This window comes from Ursus maritimus, unplaced genomic scaffold (assembly GCF_017311325.1).
Source record: "Ursus maritimus isolate PB19 unplaced genomic scaffold, ASM1731132v1 scaffold_27, whole genome shotgun sequence".
Taxonomy (NCBI): domain Eukaryota; kingdom Metazoa; phylum Chordata; class Mammalia; order Carnivora; family Ursidae; genus Ursus; species Ursus maritimus.
Window position 1 is genome coordinate 31353909 of NW_024425230.1, and position 21884 is coordinate 31375792.

The 21884-nt window shown below is 37.6% G+C and overlaps 1 protein-coding gene across 2 annotated transcripts in view; it reads right to left on the reverse strand.

The window, feature by feature from the left end:
* Window positions 1-524: 524 nt before the first annotated feature.
* Window positions 525-21884, reverse strand: part of ARIH1 (ariadne RBR E3 ubiquitin protein ligase 1) — a 117764-nt gene continuing 96404 nt past the window's right edge. Inside the window, exons 8-14 of one of the 2 annotated variants that reach the window (XM_008708657.2) lie at window positions 20773-20815; window positions 20191-20262; window positions 16383-16513; window positions 12077-12134; window positions 7020-7280; window positions 4918-5030; window positions 525-3928 (exon numbers count right to left, since the gene is read on the reverse strand). In XM_008708657.2, coding sequence (XP_008706879.2) covers window positions 3844-3928; window positions 4918-5030; window positions 7020-7280; window positions 12077-12134; window positions 16383-16513; window positions 20191-20262; window positions 20773-20815 — 763 coding nt within the window. In that variant the 3' untranslated portion in view covers window positions 525-3843. The remainder of the gene's footprint in view (window positions 3929-4917; window positions 5031-7019; window positions 7281-12076; window positions 12135-16382; window positions 16514-20190; window positions 20263-20772; window positions 20816-21884) is intronic. The other variant, XM_040643022.1, reaches the window with a different exon arrangement.

Consider the following 21884-nt stretch of genomic DNA (forward strand, 5'->3'; position numbering starts at 1 on the left):
AGTGCTTTGAAGATAGAAGTGATACTTGAACTCTCATAAGTATAGATCCAAATAAAACCAAATTAAATAGTCCTAAAATCTGGATTTGGCTAGAATATCAATGATGGAGATCTCCGACTTATGGGGTCTAAGAAAAAACTCTCCCTCCATCCCTACAGGAGATACTTAGTAGCTTTTAAGAGTGAGCTAAATGGAAGCAATGTGAGGGAGTTTAAATGACTTTTAAAATATTTTGTTTAAAAAACTGACAAAAATCTGAGCATCTGTCATTGTTACAACACAAAGAGCAATTTAAATTCAATGTTCAAGACAGAAATTGGAAAGCTTTCAGAAAATGCTCTGAAGGCTTTATTAACCAAGTTAATTGTGGGGGATGGTCTCATTCACAGTTCCCTGCAAAGAAACTGAACCAAATCTCATCATTTTATATTAAGTAGGAACAGTGAATAAGGCACATAAAACAGGTGACTTGGGCCACCAATATATCTTTTTTTTTAACTATAAAAATAAACATAAGTAACTAATGGAATAACAAAATAAAAGTTTATTTTATTAGAATTAGGAATGTTCTTTCCCTCTGGGCAACCTGAACAGTCCAGTTACAATGAAAATCTAAGAACAGTTATTTCCACAGCACAGGGTGCTCTATGCACAAAATTACAGGGTTAGGAGCATTTAATCAATTTACCGATCTGATTGTCTCACCAACCCGCCCCCACCCAACCCCCAAGTGCTCTATACCGGGATTTGTAGCTAAAAGATTTTGTTACATCAAGTCCTTTTCTCTCTTGTACTAAATTTCAGTTCCTAATCATGGCTGAACCACATTTTACACTGCAGATTCAACCATTTCAAATCAAGTCAGTCAATCTTGGATCTGTTATATATGTGTGTATGTATACACATGTGTATTTAATATATTTATTTAAACACACATAAAACACATACAATCTGGGTTGCAGCAAATTACACAGAATTTAGAGTTTGATGATATTATATGCTACTCAATTTTACCACTGTGTGTATCCTGAGCTTTGGATCAAAATTTTATTGAAAATCATTTAAAGTCCATCTACTGCTCAATGAATTGTTCAAATGAAGCATGCACTTTCAAAAGACAATGTAACTGCCCTCAAGAAGACAAGGAGACCCTGGTGCTTACCGTGAATAGAGCCCTCTGACAAAAAGACTTAGGCAGGTGAAATAGGGAAGCTGTCATACAATATGGCTTGCCTATCCCAGCTGGGGTCACTGAAGCTACTAACAATGAAAGCAATTAACTCAGGGAATTCTGTCAAATATGGAGATAGCTGTTGAAAGCTTGGAAGTTCAGAAAAGGCCAGTTCACCTTGATCCATACAAATTAGGGAATGCACCCACAACTGCAATACCCTTAGGTAATATGCCAACACTGAAACTAAAAAGCATCTCTAAAAAGCACTGTTCCTCCATGGATGGGGGCTGATATTATGAAGTGCACACTGTTTCTGGATACTTGTTGCAAGGGGAGCATGTAAAGAGGATTTATGACACTGAAGCCTAGATACTGCAGTTAACTGGTAAGATTTTTAAAAACACCACACGTACACAAAACATTATAAGGGAGCCACATACATCTAGATAGCAACTCTGGCTGCTTTTCAAAGTTACCAGGGAAAGGAACTCATTCAAGCTTTCTGTTAAAAAAAAAAAATCTCCTTAGTTTTGATAAATGTCTTTTAAGATTGATGCAGTCATTTAAAATAAAGTCGAATGAATGATGGGGGAGAGGGGAGGAGAAGAGACTATGGAAGAAGCAGACACTGAGCTCAGATTTGCACCTGACGTGGCAAGGGAGGAGAGGATAAAAGGTATGGGCGAAGTTGATCCTAAAGCGACAAGTGGTTTAACGAAGCAGCATAATATACTCAGCAAACATTCACTGATTTTTGATGGGAAAAGAACAGTTGCAAGTACATCTCATGTAACAACCTTTTTCTAAAAGGAAAAGGAGGGTTGATTCAGCAAAGCCTAACTTAGGCAAAAGGCCAGAGGAAAGTGAACCTACTTCCCAATGGAGTAATAAGATGTACAATGCAAGAGCAGACAAAGCTGCCTCACAAATGGTAAACACTCCCTAGGCGCAAGCCATTTAAAGGAAGACAAAGAGGTCACGAAAACTGGTATTTAATATTAAGACCTCTTGATCTAGTTGCCTAGTTCACTCTGCACTCCTGTATAAAACTGACAGATTTAGGGATGCTGACCTGTTGAAAAATACCACAGCCAGAATGGCCTAAACAGGTATATAGTTAATAAAACCACCACCATCCTTTACTTTTAACATAGCTTTTAGTAGAAATTTCATAAAAATGGACATCACAGCTAAAATGCATTATTAATTCTCCTACCTGCTGACAATAGAAAAGAAGCAAACTCAGTGATTTCTATTTAAATGCACTAGATGGGAATATTATGTTCTAGGGGTGTTTGCCTTCAAACTGAACCCACAGCAACACACACAAGCAATTTCAGTATCTGCCATTTTAAATTCACAATCTGAAACTAAGTGAATGGCTATTTATTTATATTTATATTTAAAGCAAAAACATTCTATTTGACACCCTAATGTAAAGAAGGGGTGAGAGAAGAGCCATAACTAAAATCTCAAAAAGGCTCAAAAGCAGCAATTAAGGGGGGAAAAAAAAAAGGAAAAAAGTTGAAATGTTTCCTCTGGATGTGACAGGGAGCACAGGAAGCCTTCAGGTGTGTGCATGTCACGGGCGCACAAAGGCTTAGGTAGATGAACGAGGCCATGGAGTGAGGAGGAGGTTGGGGACTGGGTCATTCTTGAACGACAGCAAAAAGCTCCCTGTTGCAGCCCTTATCAGGCCATGGCATTTAGTCAGAGCTTGACCTCCCTGTCCCTGATCAAGAGCTGGAATTCAAGGCATGAGGCCCATGGCCAGCAACGGACATATCAAAACGAGAAAGGGCAAAGTAATCTCAGGAAAGGAAAATCAAAGAGCTCTAGTTAGGTCTTCCAGAGGTGCTAAACCAACACACCTTTATCCCAACCCTCAACCCTGGAAAGATAAAGCAAACTGAAAGAAAATGCACAGCAAATAGACATAATCTTGAAGATTTTTAAAGAATAAATATTTTTTGTAATTAAACATTATGCAAACACGTGCCACGCTTGCTTTGTCCATGCATATGCGCTATATACAATTTTGAAAAATACTGTGTTGTCCTCTTGTTTTAAAAGTCATATACAAAGTTTTTTTGTTTTTTTGTTTAATTCCTCTTGCTGCCTACCCCCTTCCCCGCCCCAAGAATTTTCTTCACAAGGAACTAATTCACTAATTCACTCATGACCTTGGGGTATGAGAGAAAGAGAGTCAGTCTGTGTGTGTGGGTGTATCTGTATGTGTAGGGGAGGAAGGGGAAGAGGTCCTTTACCAAAGTACAACAAAATGGCTGGTTTGGACATGAAAAGCAGTGTCAAGGAGCTGTTTTAAATTTTAACTGTACTATACTCAGGAAAAAGAAAAAGAAAAAAAGGAGTCAGCGTTGAGAATGAAGCTACGTTACAAGTTAAAGTTGGAGGGCTTTTAGTGTGTCTGTCACACTTTTGTTGGCGGCCTAGAATACTGTTGTACAATGGTTTATCTACCTTTTTTTATTACAATATAATTTACTTAAACTTTCCGTTAACAAAACAGAATTCTGGTACTACAGACCAGAGGTGTCAGAACAGGCTTAGTGCCTCCTTGTTTGTGTTTGTTTTGTTTTGTTTTGTTTTAATTGCATGAGCACTCTAGATGGTAAAGTTTTCAGAGTTCATTTTATGCAGGGCCATTCTCAGTCCTCAATGTACTCCCACAGATCTTTTTCATAGCCTTCATGCACATGCTGTAACAAAACCCTTCGTCGACTCTCACAGTATCTGCAAAGAAAAAAAAAAAAAACATTTGTCAGCCTCCAATAATAAAAAAAAGAGGTTATTTACTTATTTTTAAAGGCACTCCTACAGTTTATCCAGACTTGGAACAAGCACTTGTTTTTTTTAACAGGCACATTTTCAGGTCTAGATGCACACAACAAACCGTTTTCTAATTTTAAAGAGGTGTTCTTCAAAAGTTGTGATTCCCAGTTTTGAAAATTAATTTTAGAGTAATAAAATGTTAGACATTCCGAAGGCCCTTAGAAAGCATCTGATTCAATTCTGTCATTCCACAGATAACAGTTTCAGAAAGAAATAATTTCAAGGATTACTGATTCACATCTATAAAATCTCTGTTAACTGTGAAAGTGACTACAAACACAGTGTAGTAGCTATAGTTGACTAAGGGAAGTGAAAATACTACTTGGGACTACATCTCCAAGTCTTCCAAATGCCCAAAGGTTTCTACTACCATTGAAAAGATAGTAGTATCTGTCAGGAAACAACACTGGGGGAAATAGCTCCATGTTGAGAAAGCAAGCATTTTGCATCTTTAGCTTAAGAGGCAGCACATTTTGAAGTATCCTCTACCTCTAGGACAAAGTAATCCTCTCCTTAGAAAAAACAAATGTAGTAAACACTCTAAAAAAGCTTGGTTAGCTCACTTGTCGACAGCCACGATCCCCAGAATTCCCAGGCTAGAGCCAGCACCCTAATCTCACCCCCCCCCAATAACCACTTGCCCTTTCTTAGGTTCTTTCTTCCTCACAATGTGGTAACTAAGTAGATAAAGCTAAATGGAAGAAACAGAACCAGCCAGTGGGATACATGCTTGACTATCACTACTAACTGCAATTTGTTGCCCCAAAGACAGAAGCAATGGCAACAACACTGTTACTGAATATGCTAAATCCAAGTTTCACTATCATCTAACTTCACCACTAAGGCATAGGGGCAGAAACTTTTCTCAAAAACTGGTAAAGAAATCTCACCTGTATTTATCTTGTACTTTCTGCTTTATATCCTGCAGAGAATCTTGGGAAATATCTCGTTCGAGGTAGCCCGAAAGCACCTCTGTGGCATTCTCTAGATCTGCTTGGTTATTCTGCAAGAGAAGAGGAAAAATACATAGCAAATTTTGGCTTAGATGAAAGCTAAAAGATACACCATCTTGGCTGCTTATTTGCCTACAGACTGCTCTCAACACTGATTCTGTAATTTTCACAGGTGGTTTCTGCACCTGTAAGCTCTTTATCACTTTCACCTCTAACAACTTGTTCTCTTTTCCAGGGTAATTTTTTAGTAGCAATAAAAAAAAAAAATCCTGAAAAGCATTAGGAAAAGTCTTTTGGACCTACTCTAGTTCTGCAAACTGCTATCTGCTGAAACAAAAAGAGGGGAAACTTGAGGAAAAAATATTAACCCATTCCTGTTTACAACTGGTTGCACTACTTCTTCTAAGGAAACAATGCATGGAAGATTGAAATTGTTATCCTTTACTGCTATGGCTAGTTCTGTACATTTACCCATTTAATTCCCATCTGCTAGTCAGGGTTATTGTCTAGTCATCTATGGTCATCAATGTTCTATGCATCAACTTTTTAACATGCAGTTTGTTAGTTTCAGGTGTACAATATAGTGACTCAACAATTCTGTACATTACTCAGTGCTTATTGTGGTAAGTGTAGTCACCAACTGTCACCAAAAGACATTAGTACCATCTTATTGACTATATTCCCATGTTATTCTTTTCATCTCTGTGATTAATTTATTTTGTGAGTGGCAGTTTATACCTCTTCATTCCCAACACCTAGTTCACCATCCATCCACCCACCTCTCCTGTGGCAACCACCAGTTTGTTCTCTGTATTTAAGAGTGGGTTTTTTTTGGGACACCTGGGTGGCTCAGTCGGTAAAGCGTCTGCCTTCGGCTCAGGTCATAATCCCAGGATTCTGGGATCAAGTCCCACATCAGGCTCCTTGCTCAGCAGGGAGCCTGCTTCTCCCTCTGCCTGCCGTTTCTGTGCTCGTTCTCTGACAAATAAATAAATAAAATCTTTAAAAAGGGGGGGGGAGTTTGGTCTTGTTTTTTCTTAGGTTGATCATTTGTTTTGTTTCTTAAATTCTACATATGAGTGATATCAATTTAATTAGAATTATACTCTCTAGGTCCATCCATGTTGCTGCAAGTGGCAAGATCTCATTCTTTTTTATTATACATTAATCTTATTTTTTTAAAAAAAGATTTTATTTATTTATTTATTTGAGAGAGAGCAAGTGAGAGAGAGTGAGGGAGCACAACGCAGGGCTCGATCTCAAGAGCTTGGGATCATGACCTGAGCTGAAGACAGATGCTTAACTGACTGAGCCACCCAGCTGCCCCTATGCATCAATTTTAAGTGAGCATCTCTACTTGAAAAACCTTTACTGCTAAAAGTTCCCATTAGTCACTACTTTTCCACCAAAGGTAACCACCATATGAACTTCTAATACCATATATTAGTTTTGCCCGAATAAAGGCTTTTACTGAGAACTTCTGATGTGCCAGGTGCTATATAAGCAATATGCATGTATTTTTTTTTTTTTTTAAAGATTTTATTTATTTATTCGACAGAGATAGAGACAGCCAGTGAGAGAGGGAACACAACCAGGGGGAGTGGGAGAGGAAAAGCAGGCTCATAGCAGAAGAGCCTGATGTGGGGCTCGATCCCATAACGCCAGGATCACGCCCTGAGCCGAAGGCAGACGCTTAACCGCTGTGCCACCCAGGCGCCCCAGCAATATGCATGTATTGTCTCACTTAAACCTTGTTAACATCCTTGAGAAGTATTATCTTCATTTAAAAATAAGACATAGATAACGTTAAGTAATTTGCTCTAAGTCAACAGAGCTAGTTTCAAATTCAGGGCTGACTCTGGAGCCTGCACACTTAATCACTAGCTGGCTAAACCACATCAATCTGAATGCAGTTTAGGACAAGAAATCTGAATTCTAAGCAAATAGGAACCTCTAAAACTCTATATATCTTATCTATGAAAGACCAAGCAGTCCAATGACACTGGGTTTTTCTTTCCCCACTCAGTAACTATTCCTACCTCAAAGATAATGGACTGGTTATTCTTTTTGAGGTAGAAAGCGAAGACATAAGTGTACATGAGTGTGGCACGACACTGGCAGAGGACATCAACTGCTTTCTTCAGGAACTGCACCTCAATCCAGGACATGTTGTGCTGCTGCATCTCCTCCATTTTCTGCTTCACCTGAGCATAGAGCTTGTGCTCAAAGCGTAGACTCTGCATGTGGTTCATATAGCGATTACAGTAGAACAGGTACCTCTGCAGGGCTGCCCTAGATCGCTGTCCCATTAAGAAAAATTATGGACATGTAATTATAATACACACGAAAGCTGATACCATCTTTATAGATGCAACCGTATAGGAATTTAGGGTAGAATCAGAACAGACAGACATCTCTTGCCACCTTTTGTTATTTAATACTGCTAGGAATATCCTATAGCTGTACTTCCCAATATGGCAACCACTGGCCGCCTGTGGTTATTTAAACCACAATAAAAAATTCAGTTCCTCAGTGCTCAACAGCCACTTGTGGTCAGTGGCCATAAAGAGCATTTCCATCATAGAAAGTTCTACTGGATGGCACGTTCTGCGGTATGCAATAGGTGAACAAGTAAGAAGCATCAACATTTTAAAGTGGAAAACAACAGAGAGGCAGCCAGACATCATCTAACTCCTCACATAATACCAAAGAAGTCTTCAGTATCGACAGGTAGGTGCCCCTCCCACTCCCCAGTTGAGTATGAATTCAAGTATCTAAACTTAACCACCAGTTTTAGGAAATACAGGGATAAAAGAACCTATTAAATGATACCAGGGAGTTACAATGAGCAAAATCCAGAATGTGAAAAATTTACAGTACAAAATGACTTAGTTTCCTCAACAAATAAATGGCAATGTGGAGGGGGAAAAGGAATGGTAGACCTATAGATTAGAGACTACTCAGAAGATAACGATCAAATCCAATTTGTGGACCTGTGTGGATCCTGATCCTGATTTGAACCAACTATAAAAGAAAATTTATGAGATAAATGGAGACATTTGAACACTGGATAATTAATGATAGTAACAAAGTATTGCTTTAAAAACATATAATATATACACAAAGATAACAATGGTATTGCAGTTATATTAAAAGTGTTTTAAAGATACATGAAGTATTACCAAAGAAACATGATATCTGTCTAGATTTGTTTTATATTATTAATCAGACTGAACAAGTAATTCAACTTGGTCTCTCACAGTATACTGTAAATCTCTAGAGATAGACTTTTTTAAAAAGTAATATTGTTATCTCTAGTGCTTAATATGCAGAAAATGATTACTAAACATTTATTAAATGAAACCACTATGAAAGGGTTTCTTACCACACATATGTATTTCTTCCTTTTATTTTTTTTTTTTAAGATTTTGTTTGTTTATTTGAGAGAGAGAGAGAGAGGAGGTGAGGGGAAGAGGGAGAAGCAGACTCCCTGCTGAGCAGGGAGCACGATGTGAGACTAAATCCCAGGACTCTGGGATCGTGACCTGAGCTGAACGCAGACACATAACCGAATGAGCCACCCAGGCGCCCCTATATATTCCTTTTAACTGTCACTTCCTCTTCTTCTCCTTATGTCTCAGAGACTACAAATAGCACAGACACTACTAGGCCCTATGGTTGGGTTCCTGCTTAGAAATACTAACTCTGGGGGCGCCTGGGTGGCACAGCAGTTAAGCGTCTGCCTTCAGCTCAGGGCGTGATCCTGGCGTTATGGGATCGAGCCCCACATCAGGCTCCTCCGCTATGAGCCTGCTTCTTCCTCTCCCACTCCCCCTGCTTGTGTTCCCTCTCTCGCTGGCTGTCTCTATCTCTGTCGAATAAATAAATAAAATCTTAAAAAAAAAAAAAAAAGAAATACTAACTCTGAACCACATAATTAGCCAATCATATGATCCAGTATCATAAAACACCGAAGCATCTCAAAAAATCTATTACTACTACTCAAGAATCAGAGAGGTGTCAAATCAATGCTTATACACTGGTAAATTATGCCAATTATATGTCATTGTTATTACATTAAAAAGCAGTAATATTAATGTTATTAAATATGTTAATCAAAAAATTAATGCCAATTATGTCTAAAATCTAATATGTAGAAAATAATCTGCTTGGCATTTTATCTCCCCTCAAGCATTAACATTTTCAAGCCTGTCAAATTTCGAAGATTAAATGGAAAATCTAAACTACCATATTAAAATATATGTTAGCTGATTTGATTTAGTGACTGATTTAATGATTCAGTAATTCTAAAACAGCTTCTCACTAAAATACCTCTAAAATTCAACATGAACCCATTCCACCACTGCAAATAAGACCAACTTTTAAATCAAATGCCAGAACCTGGATTGAGAAATGCACTGAGTGATGACCTGAAAACACTTTGGAAAAAAATCCAAAGCAACAAACCTGACTGCTTAGAGCTTAGAACAGGGATAAGCAAACTCTGGCCTGTGAGCCAAATCCAGCAGCTGCCTGGTTTTGTAAATAAAGTTAACTTGGAACTTTGTTCAACTTCTGTCCATAACTCTGTCATGCCTACTCATATGAGTCTACAGCTGATTTACCATTACAAGATCAAAGGCAGAGCTGAATGGTTGTAAAGAGACTATATAATCTGTAAAGATGAAAATATTTACCATCTGGTCCTTTACAGAAAAAGTATACTGACTCTCCTGGTCTAGAAAATAAGAAAATCCAAACGTCCACTACGATCAGCACCATGGCACAGTATGTTAAGTCAACAACTTTTTACAACACAGGTACACCTTTCCAAAGCATTCAACTACCCATTTATGTTCTTTTTGGACTGCGTGCCAACATTCTAGTACTTCTTAAGGCTACAACTCCCAGTGAATACTATGCCAGATTAAGGGAGTAGGGAAAGTGAGCAAAGAAGAGGCCAGATGAGCATGCAATGGTGTGCTCCATTCTGGGACGAATGGCTCCCACTAAATAAATAAATAAATCCACTCATATAAAATTTTTCTCTGTACACCCACAGGATCAGAGGATTCTAGTTCAGTCCAAAAGATGTAACCTAGAAAAATAACGTGGTCTAGCCTCCAGAATCTACATGTTAGAAGCTAGCTTAGAAGCTATGCACAATAATCCACCCTCCTTGCGGATCTCAGAAAGAGATTCTACCAGCACCCAAATGAGGCCAAGAATAATTCCTATACTTTCTCTACTGGTGAATACCATATCTGGCTAGATCTAGCTAGATTATTCTTCATTCAGAAGTAACAACTAAAAGTCTACACCACGGTAATTAGCAAAAATATAATGCAGCTTAAGAAAAAAAGGACATTTCTCTGTAGACTCCGGATAATTATTACCAGAATTAGAAGAAACTTTAGAGAAATTTATGGTTTCTTCAACAAGATTTAAAACAATCATGACTGCTTAAAACAGAAGGAGAAAGCCATAAGAGAGAAAGGCTAAGATTAAAACAAACAAACAGAAAGAAATGCAATGACAAACTGAGCTAAACAAAAAAATACAAAAGTAGAATCAAGTCCAAATGGGAGGCTGGAAAGCATGACTCTCAGTATAGAACTTTTATATTAAAACTACATGGGGTGATGCATCTCAATTTGTAGTCTAAGCATACTCAATGGGAGTGGGGTAGAGAAGCCAAATGATCTGGTCTGAACAGACCATGGGATTTAAACGTATTTTAAAATCTGATGACAACTTAAAGAAAACAAACACAAATACTCTGGGATCGTCTCAATGAATTTGTAATTAAGAACCAAAGTTTTATTTCAGGTCTTACATTTGTAAAATGGCTAAAATTGGAATTAAGCAACATTAACTAACTGTACTAAGCTAATGAGGAAAAGTGAAAGAGAATACATCAATGATAAATTCTGATCAAACCAAGTCATGATGCACTACAGGAATAAAAATTTGCAATAGTTGAGATCTAGAAGTCAGTGGGAAAACAAGTTGCCTCGTGGCACTTAGTAGCATAGTAACATTCAATTTAAAAAAACTCGGGCCATCCAGCAGCTTATCAATAGTAATTTAATTTCAACACAATTTACCCGTCAAATTAGCTTTAACTTGAGTCTCACAGGTTTTGTAGTTTTCTTGGTTTGGTTGTATAGTTGTATATATTTAAGTAACATTATAATGAATATAATTTAAATCAACATTGAAATTTGTGGGCATTTTTTTCCCCCTTAAAAGGATCACAGATATTGTGAGAATTTGTGAAACACCACTCATCATTTATAAATACAAAGTACGATTTTCCAGCTTTTTTAAAAAGTGAGACACAGAACTCTCACTTCTAACAATATGACAGACTAGGTCGTATATATTCTTTTGTATTTACGGTATTTTTAATTAGAAATAAATTTTAAAGAAACATAGAAAAAGTAAAAAAATAAGCAACAGATGTTTTGAACGGCATCCTAGTAAGAAAAACCATTTGAAAAGAATATTTTTGGGACACCTAGGGAATTACAATATGGAATAGGTGACCGTAAGGAATGAATTCCAGGATTCTATAATTACCATAGAATTACGAGGCTGAGAGGAACTCAACGTGTTAATGGAGGTAATTCACACCTAGTGTTTGAATCCTTCTACAACAGTGAGTTCTATCCCTAATCAGTAATAGGGAACTCTCCCCTCCTGAGGCAGTCCATTCTAAATCAGCTCATCTATTATCCTTACCACTTCTTGATGAATAATGAGGTTAAAAAAAAAAAGTAAGAATGCATATAAACAGCAGCAAAACTATTTAACGAACACTGTTCTCTAGACTCCTTCTGGTGTGAGAAAATCTTGACACCAAAACTACTGAAACCCAGAACAGTGCTACATGACTAATTAAAAGAAAGCAAACAAACCTATAAACAGGAATGCTACAAATAAGATTCCCTTTCTAAATGTACACAGATACCCAGTATTTACGAGAATGTCTTTCCACAACTCTTTCGGAACTGAAAACTTCTGCTAAATTATTCCCTAATAAACACGTAAGCACATTCTTGTTCAACTGTCACCTGAAAATAAATGTACTTACCTCCTGTGCGTCTCTTGCTGCCTTTGCGTCATCCTCATTATAGCGGTTACAGTTGTACCTTAAAGTAAATTAAAGAGGATTCTGTAAGGCCAAAAATCAATGAAAAGGGGACAAATCACAGAATTTTACCCTGGATTCAGAGATTATCTAGAAGCAATGCTCTTCTTCATACAGCTAAACTGAGGTATTTAAAATGCCCAGGGTTCCACCATTACGACAGAATTATAAGACTGAAAGGAATTCAAAGTGGTGCTGGATTTCCCACCTCCTGAAGTAGTTCATTCCAAATCAGCTCACTTGTAATCATTAGAAAACACTGTCATTCTAGAACTTCCATTCCTGACTGCAGTTTGAACTTTCTGTTTAAAGATTTTATTTGAGAAAGAGAGACGGAAAGAGAGAAAGAGAGAGGAGTGGTGGGGAGGGGCAGAGGGAGAGAGCGAGAAGCAGATTCCCTGCTGACTAGGACCCTGAGATCGTGACCTGAGCCAAAGGCAGATGCTTAACTGACTGAGCCACCCAGGCGCCCCTGCAGTTTGAACCTCTACCTCAGTTTTTGAAGAAAGAGGTCTTATTTCCTAGGTTGTCTGTTATTTAAGCCAAATATTTCCAGTTTTTCCAGTTACTCACCTTCTTATGTTTATAAACCAAAGAGAACCAATAGTTGATGGACTATTACGTAACACTTGCTGTGCTATATGCTTTACATGCTATTCGAGTTTACAAGAGTCCCTGAAAACTGAATGATGCACAAAATGAGAAGCAGGGGAAACATGCCCAGAAGTCAGCTCAGAGTGGAGATGAACAGACTGGCATTTCCCTTGTTCTCATGAACTCTACCTCTGCTTTTCTGGGAGTCTACACTACGGGAACAGCTGATACTTGAGTGCTTACTACACATCACCCACTCACTACTAAAGCCTTTAAATGTACTACCACATTCAATCCCCTGAACCACCTTATGAAACGTGATTATCCTTGTTGAGCAGAGAAAGAATTAAGTTTTGAGAAGGTAAGTAACATACTTAAAGTCACATAACTAGGGTTTCAGAGCTAAGCATTAAACATGTCTGTCTCCCAACTGAGGGCCATGCCCTTAATTATGGACTGTATTGTACACATGCTGTAGTCATGTCTTCAGAATCTTTTTAACAGTAATCCTTTTAGATCTAAAGGAAGAATTTTGAATTTGATTTAAATCTTGTTAAACTGGACTCACTGTTCCAGCTGGTCAAGTTTTCCAGGATTTTAATGGCCTATTTAATATCCTTCTATGATGTTACCCTAAAATGTATGCAAGATTCTCTAATTAGTGCAAGAAAGTCATCAGTAAAACTGACCAGAAAAGCAGTACACAGTTTACACAAATAAAAAAGATTAAAGACAAAACCTTTCAGCAAACCTGGGAAGTATTCCATTAGGAAGACTCAAATCCATTACCTGTAACTCCAAGAAATGGACATTCAATTAATCCCAAAGATCCCTGTGTGTATTCATAGCCTAGGCAACAAACTTCTCAGCTCACACTGAAATACCTTGCTGAGGTCTACAAAACACTCCCTAATCCATCATCTTAATAACACCATTTGATTTTGAGGAGTTGATGTAAGAGAAAAGTTATGTGGTTCATGTGTAATTTGTGGAATCAATCACAAACTTTACAAATTTGGGATTACATTTTGTCTGCTTTCAGTTTTTGGTAGCTGTTTTCTTCAAGTACTCAGTAAAATAAGCAATAATGGCTTACTGATCTCATCTTTCAGTTTTTAAAAAACCCAGACCACAATTCACTAGTCAGATAGCTGTTATAATCCTCTCTTACCAAAATTACTCAATTTAGCCCAAAGATCGGCTCCTCCTTGCCCTCTACTGGTCAACTACTATTACCTCTTCTTCCTATCTAATATATCCTTAAAAACTTTCCTTTTGATATATTTTTTTAAAGATTTTATTTATTTATTTGACAGAGACAGAGACAGCCAGCAAGAGAGGGAAGACAAGCAGGGGGAGTGGGAGAGGAAGAAGCAGGCTCACAGCGGAGGAGCCTGATGTGGGGCTCGATCCCTTAACTCCGGGATCACGCCCTGAGCCGAAGGCAGACGCTCAACGACTGCGCCACCCAGGCGCCCCTCCTTTTGATATTTTTAAGATATTTATAAGCCTCAACTCATAATTATAAAGGAATTGAAGGCCAGGAAAGCAAGGAGAATTCATCTATACTTCTAATTTAGATGATGGATAGTGCTACTTGAAATGCTATTTTGAGGATTCTGAGGCATTTTCAGATTAAATAAGGAAGCACAGCATGATTCATTTGCAATGTTAGCTCTGGGTAAAGCCAAGACACAGGAAACATTTCTGACAACCCTCGTCGGGGCCATTCTTCATTCTCCTGTATCCATTATTTGTTTTGTTTTTGTTCAGTTTTCTTTTCTTTTAAATTTTATTTATTCATTTGACAGAGAGAAAGAGAGAGCACAAGCAGAGGGAGCGGGAGAGGGAGAAGCAGGCTCCCCAATGAGCAGGGAGCCCGATGTGGAGCTCAAGCCCAGGACCCTGGGATCAGGACCTGAGCTGAAGGCAGATGCTTAACTGACTGAACCACCCAGGCACCCCTTTGTTCAGTTTTCAATACAGGTTCTTTAAAATTTGAGCTATGATCAGAGATTTCCTTACATAGAAAAAATGTATGTTTGGGACGCCTAGGTGGCTCAGTCGGTTGAGCATCTGCCTTTGGCTCACGTCATGATCTGAGGGTCCTAGGATGGAGCCCCCCATTGGGCTCCTTGCTCAGCAGGGAGCCTGCTTCTCCCTCTGCCTGCTGCTTCCCCTGCTTGTGCTCTCTCTCTGACAAATAAAAATCTTTCTTTAAAAAATGTATCTTTAACAAGAAAGATATCTTTTAGTAGCTCTTCTTTTCCATTCATTAGGCTTATTGGTTTAAATGTACCAGAGTGAATTTAGTTTCTGGGAATAGTCTAATCCCCCAGTTCGCTTCTTAAAGTCTGGAGTGCCTGTCCGGCTAACACTCAATACCCTTTTCTCCTTCGTTTTGACAGTGGCAAAATCACTTTACTTCCACACAACCAACTAGTCTTACCTAATTCAGAATTAATTTCAGGCAAGTAATCCCTCTCACTATTCCTCTACTGAAACTAATAAAAGTTCCAATGAAACTAAAAGAAAGACTTGCCATTGTCTTGAGGGGGATCCTCTTCCTGTCCTGCCTCAGCAATGTCTTCCCCTCCCATTCACTCTCTGCGAAGTAGCCACAATTCTGAGGTAATGTATGTAAAGCACATAATATAGAGCCATCTCTTCTAAACTACAGATCTAATCAGGTCACTCCCCACTTAAAATCCTTCTGATAATATCCAAACCACTTCAGCTCCCAGTCTACTTTCTAACTCTTTTCCTATGCTCCACAACTTAAGAGGGGCCACAAACTGAAATGCCAATAAGCAGGTAACACAAATTAGTGAAATGGGTCATCTGCATATTATAACACCCAGAAATACTTTCATTTTTACCAGGAGATGTGCTCCCCTTTTTCTCAAAGCTCAAGGCATCACGAGTCTAACTTGTATTTTCTCAAACTGCTTAGAAATATGCACAGAACAGAGATGTATTATCTCTACTAAAAGTGATGCCACCTTCTAAATATAGTGCAATCATGATATATGCAACTGCCCTTAAGATTCAATCTTGGGGAACTATATCAAACTAGAAAGGCCACATCTAAGGGGCTACTAATCAATTCCAGGCGAGTGTTGCCAGGCAGGAATGCAGGTTTGTTCCTATGTTTGAAGAAAGGCTAAAAATCTGGATTGCATTGAGCAATTTTCCAATTTTTAAAGTTTGGGACACATATTTGTCTAACAGCATACAAAGGTAAATAAAACACAATTGCAGGTTGGGTCTTGCCAATATCTCTCAGTTTTCAACTACTGCCTAGACAGACATATTCAACAATGCAACTCTTCTCTAAATAAGTCATGTACTTTCACAGCATTCTACCTTTGTTCATGAGGCTCCTTTTGCCCTGAACATTTTTTCTACCACTTTCAAATAATGAACTCTTAATCCCCCTTAAAATTCTTCTCAATTGTTACCTGCTCTGTGAAATATGCCTAATTTATCCCTCTCTCCGGACATCTTGCATATACTTTTGAGAATGATCACATATTATATTCATTTATCTAGCTCCCAAGTTAGATGGTGACTTCCATGAGGTAGAAACCTTGTACTTCACAGCATATATTACATCTTATGTGAACACTTTCTCCCCTTCATTTCCCCAACCTACCAGGCAGATCCATGTGGTTCCCAAGGGCCAAGACATACCCAGCAAAACTCTGCTTTACAGTTCTGGTTACGACAGACCATGTGATTACAACCGCCATCCTTCTCAATTGTGACATGGCATTTGGGACATTCCTATGAAGAGAAACTATAAAGTTGGTGTCAATGCTACACTAGGTTGTATTACTACCACCGAAGAGAAGCCAGTTCTAGATTTGGTTTATTTTTAAATACCACATTTATTGTTATTAATAAACGTAAAGCACTCCGAACAGTGTGGAATACAGTAAGTACCACTAGAAATGAGCTATTATCATTATTACTGGCTATTAAGATATGTAACAATTAAAAGATGTTTTAGTGGGGATGGGGACAAAAACATAAAAGTACTTTTAACCATACACGTAGTAATAATAGTTTTACGGGAGTTAAAACATTTCGTTCATGTAAATACAATTAACTATCCAGTGTCATCTAGAAATAATTACTGAGCACTTCCTGTATACCACATACTGTTCTCGCTGTTTTATATGCATTAACTCATAATCCTTATAGTGATCCTATTTGTCAGATGAATAAACTAAGGGAGAGAAAAATAATAAAAACACTAGTCTGAGGTCACACAGGTAGCAAACGGCAGGGTCAGGTTTCAAGCCCAAGCAATTCAGCTTTAAGAATCAGTCAAGTAGGATGGGTAAGATAGACAAATTCTTTTGGTGGCTACTGAACTTCCCAACTTTCTTCTATCAAATACCCTTGTTTTATTTATTTTTGTTGTTGTTGTAGTTTTTAAGTAAACTCTTCCCTCAACATGGGGCTTGAACTCACAACTCCGAGATCAAGAGTCATATACATGCTCCATCCACTAACTAAGCCAGCCAGGCACCCTCAAATACCCTTGTTTTAAATCTTTCTCGTGGTGGTCCATTTACAACTGTGCTAGAGATCACAGCTTTCTCCAAGTCTGTGTCATATTCTTGGTTACTAATGAGCTAGTTATTACCCTACAGCAGGTCTATTGGGTTTTTTTTTTTTCTTTTGGAGAAATCTAGAAAATCAAACTTACTCGTTTTAATGAAACTATAAATAAGATGTAAAGCTTATATCTTTGCTGCATTTGTTTGATGCTGTAACTCCCACAAGGGGGGGGGGAGTATCACCCATTTTATTACTTACATAATTCTGCCTTTGTGAAACAGACTACCCTGGCCCATAAACTATAGTCATTTTAAACAGGTAAAAGGCAATTTCTAATTATACATTTTAAATCAAATCTCTGAAATCAATTAAGATATTTTACATCTTCCCAAAGAAGCAAATTCCAGGTCTAAAATATGTTTCATTCTATATTTCTGGGTTATAATTAACCACATAATATTAAGCTCTCAATATGTTAGGATACCACTGATAATCTGCAAATCTGTTTAAGGAGCAAATAACAATAACAAAGGCTTCTGAAACCTCTCAAGAGAAAAACTCTCAGTTTTTCTCAAAATTACCAAGCAGATAACTTTGTTTTGTTTTTAAGATTTTATTTATTTGAGAGAGAGTGTGTGCATTAGCAGAGGGGAGGGGCAGAGGGACTCAGCGCTGAGCAGGGAGCCTGATGCAGGGCTGGATCCCAGGACCCTGGGATCACGACCTGAGCCGAAGGCAGACACTCAACCGACTGAGCCACCCAGGCATCCGCAGATGACTTTGTTATTACTAATTGCCATTCTTCCTTAATAATCTACTTTCTAAACCAAATCAAACACATTCAACCCTCTACTCCCTATTTTTTTTATTTTAAAGATTTATTTATTTATTTATTTAGAGAGAGTATGTGTGCAGGAGCAGTGGGGGGGGGGGCCCGAGGAGAAGCAGCAGACTCCCCACTGAGCTAGGAACCCAACGTGAGGCAGGGCTCCATCCCAGGACCCTGAGATCACGAAACCAAGAGTCCGATGCTTCCAATGCTTAACCAATTAAGTCACCCAGGCACCCTGAACTCCTTATTTTAAACATCTTGGGGGTTCAGAGTATTTGGGGGATTTCTCTAGATGCAGAAAGAGAGCTACACTTTAACCAAACTACTTAATGAAAATACAACTGCCCTATTCTAAATACTAGTTTTACAGAGCATATTAAAGGATTCTAAGACTTTAATGAACACATCTGGTGGAAAATCAATTTTCAAGAAAGTATGACTGGCTAGGAAAATTTTCAACAACAAAAGTAACCACTTCCTAACAACACAGAAAAATTTTAAGAGACATGGGTTATCTTTACCATGATAATTTTAGAGAGCACAAAAATACTGATTTCAACCACACATTCCTCAAAGGCACAGGCATTTGTCTTATGTGACAAGACTATTTCACTACTAAAGCTTTCTGGGAGATACAAATACATTCAGGTTTTAATCTTTCTGGGTACGACAGGATACTTATGGTATAAAATTGTGTGTTCTGGCCTCCCTCGTTTACACACTCCTTATTATCATTGTCCTGTGACTGGGTGATGGAAAGTTCTAATGCTAGTCAAATTGAGCAGCACCTTCACATGGGAAAGGCAATACTATAAATGAAGAGTCCATGAATAACAGTACAACTCATCATCCTAGTCATTTCCAATATAGATAGGATATAAGGTTGAATTAAATAAAGATTGGTTATTTATATAATTTTCTATTAAGAAATTGCTGGGTATGCAGTTGGGATTCAAACATATGCTTATTACTTTGTGATAGAAAAGAAGGGCGTTCAAGACTACATCCATTTGCAGGACAAAACATCTGTCTAGGGTTAAAGAAGTGGTCCACAGTCATAAAGAGACTGACTCTTAAAACTAGTATCGGGAGCAGTAATGTACTTCAAAAATAAAAACAACAGAACAAGGGATATCTGTATTACCCCCAAAACTAGTTCTTAGGAATCAAGTCTCTTAAATCATATTTTAGAAATTTAGTATGTTAAAGATCTCAAACATGTTAAGCCCACTGCAGCTACATAATAAAACAGCTACTCAGTTACTCTTGATACTGCTCTGAAGAATGACTGACTCCTTAAGGAGGGGCCCCTGGCTGGCTCAGTCAGTAGAGTGTGTAACTCTTGATCTCAGGGGTGTGAATTCAGGCTCCACACTGGGTGCAGAGATGAAAGAAAAGAAAAGAAAAGAAAAGAAAAGAAAAGAAAAGAAAAGAAAAGAAAAGAAAAGAAAAAAGGAAAGAAAAGAAAACGAAACCGGAAAAGGAAAGCAAAGCAAAGTAAAGAAAAAAGGAAAGAAGGAAGGAGTTACACCCCATGTGGGACTCAAACTCACAACCATGAGATCATGAGCTGCGTGCCCTACCACTGAGCCAGCCAGGCGCCCCAAACCCTGGAGATTTTTAAAGGCAGAAATGTAAATTTGCCTAATAAAACTAAGCTAGGTGGAATAAACTCTATATTTGTATACTAAAAGGCAGGCAAGAATAAAATGAAAAAGCATTATCAAACCCCTGGGTAGAAAAATTGTCAGTTTTTTCTTCTATAGGAAACCAATGTTTTCCTAACAAAAACTTCTGAAGAAGAGTACTGTGCATGTTGCAGTAGTGCTCAATAAAATACACCTGAACACTAAAAAATCAGCATTCTGGAGAAAAAAACAAAACAAAACGAAAAACAAACCCAACCAAAACCCCAAGCCCCCAAACAACCCAAAAAAAATCAAATCCTAACTGAGGAAAAGGTAAAACAAAGTCCTTAACTAGGTAAACTTACTTATTTTGCTAATGCACATATTCTTATAACAGTTTCATTACTAAGAGTTTACTGAAGGAAAATACCAACCTTTGTGTTGGCTGCAATCCAATTAGAGGTTTCACTATCATCATCACACTTTTTAATCCACTTCTTTAACCACTGTTTGAAAACAACAACTGTTAGGGTACAACAAAAGACTTAAGAAAAAGGATAGCAAATTACTTCAACATTAAAATACAGTGAAGCTTAAATGTAAAAGGCAAAGGACAAGATTATCACTGGTTTTACTTCCTTTTAAACCAAGGGAATCCTGTAGTTCTCATATCCAGTATATATAAAATCCACCAAAGGAAGACTTTCTCTGGCTGAAGCCAAGTGGGAAACCTAGAGTTTGATGAGAAGCCCAGCTCCAAGACGTGTCATTCCCCTTAGCTAATTACAAAGCCTCCCCAGGGAGATGCCTTAACCACTGTTATCCTGATAATCATCAGGAGCAGACTTATTCCTAAGGAATGCTTCATATTTGCGATGATCATCTGAAATAGAAAGGAAAAACACAATCTTCTATCTACAAATGAGTAACGAAATTGTGGGCCCTGGTTTTCAGTCATCAAGTCTCCGAAGTGTTCTATTACATTACTTAAAAATGAAAATGCCAGACAAACTCACCTTACATTTAACAGGATCATGCCAATTTTCTCCACAGTTAAAGCTGTTAAGTAACACAAGAGTTAAAAGAATTAAGTAAGTAAACAAACAAGCCATTTCATGTTTTATAGTTTCTCAATGGTTTCATCAGTTTCTAGTGACTGGCAAATACAAGGGCATGAGCCAAATTTATATTATTCCACAGTAGATTATTTAGAATTTAGTGTTAGAACAGCATGTATTGTGGTGTGTAAAATGAAGAAATGATTATAGGCATGAAGACATGCTCTGATGACAATTATGTAAGAAAGACTCTCTAAACAGCCACCAAACTGTTAAGACAAAAAATTCAGTTTAATCACATCTGTATTTTTCTGATCGCTTTATATATGTATAGTTCTGTGCTGTAAACATTCTCTAATTCAAGCCAAACAAATAATTTTCACTATTTTGAACAAATTTCGACCAGTGCTTTATCAGCATAAAATAAATCTCAACACCCTAAATGAAGAGTAAAAGTCTGACTTTGTAGAGTAATTACATAATTTAATGCTAATGCACAGTAAATATTTGGGAAGCAAACAGGTCACATCCAAACAAACGAACCTCAGCCCTGTAGAGATAAACTGTGCCAAGCAAGGTATAAAACAAAAGAGTGTGACTAAATATTTTCTAAGAATATACTAATTGTTAATTCCTTTCTGTATTCTAGGCACATGGCATATATATTTAAGGAAGTATAAATTAAGAATACAAATGCTAATGAAAAAATAATTGTTGAATGGTTGACTAGCTAATCAAGTAATTCAGGAATGCCAAAAATCCTTTATAAATCAGAGGAACAAAGTGCTATCAATTTAAATGAAGTCAAAGATAATGGTAACTTCTGGAAAAGAAGATGGGGAACAGGATGGAGAAGGGAACAAAAAGGAGCTTCAAATGAATCTGTCATGTTTTATTTCTTAACGAAAACAAAATACTGACTTTGTGTAAGCTCGGTTAATAGCTAACTAAGTATTCACTGCTGTTATTCTCTGTATTTTGGTATCAACTAAAAATATGTTTTACAGTAGGTATATAGTCAGACTGCACCTCCTGTCTATAGGGTAAACTCAAACAGTAATATATATTTA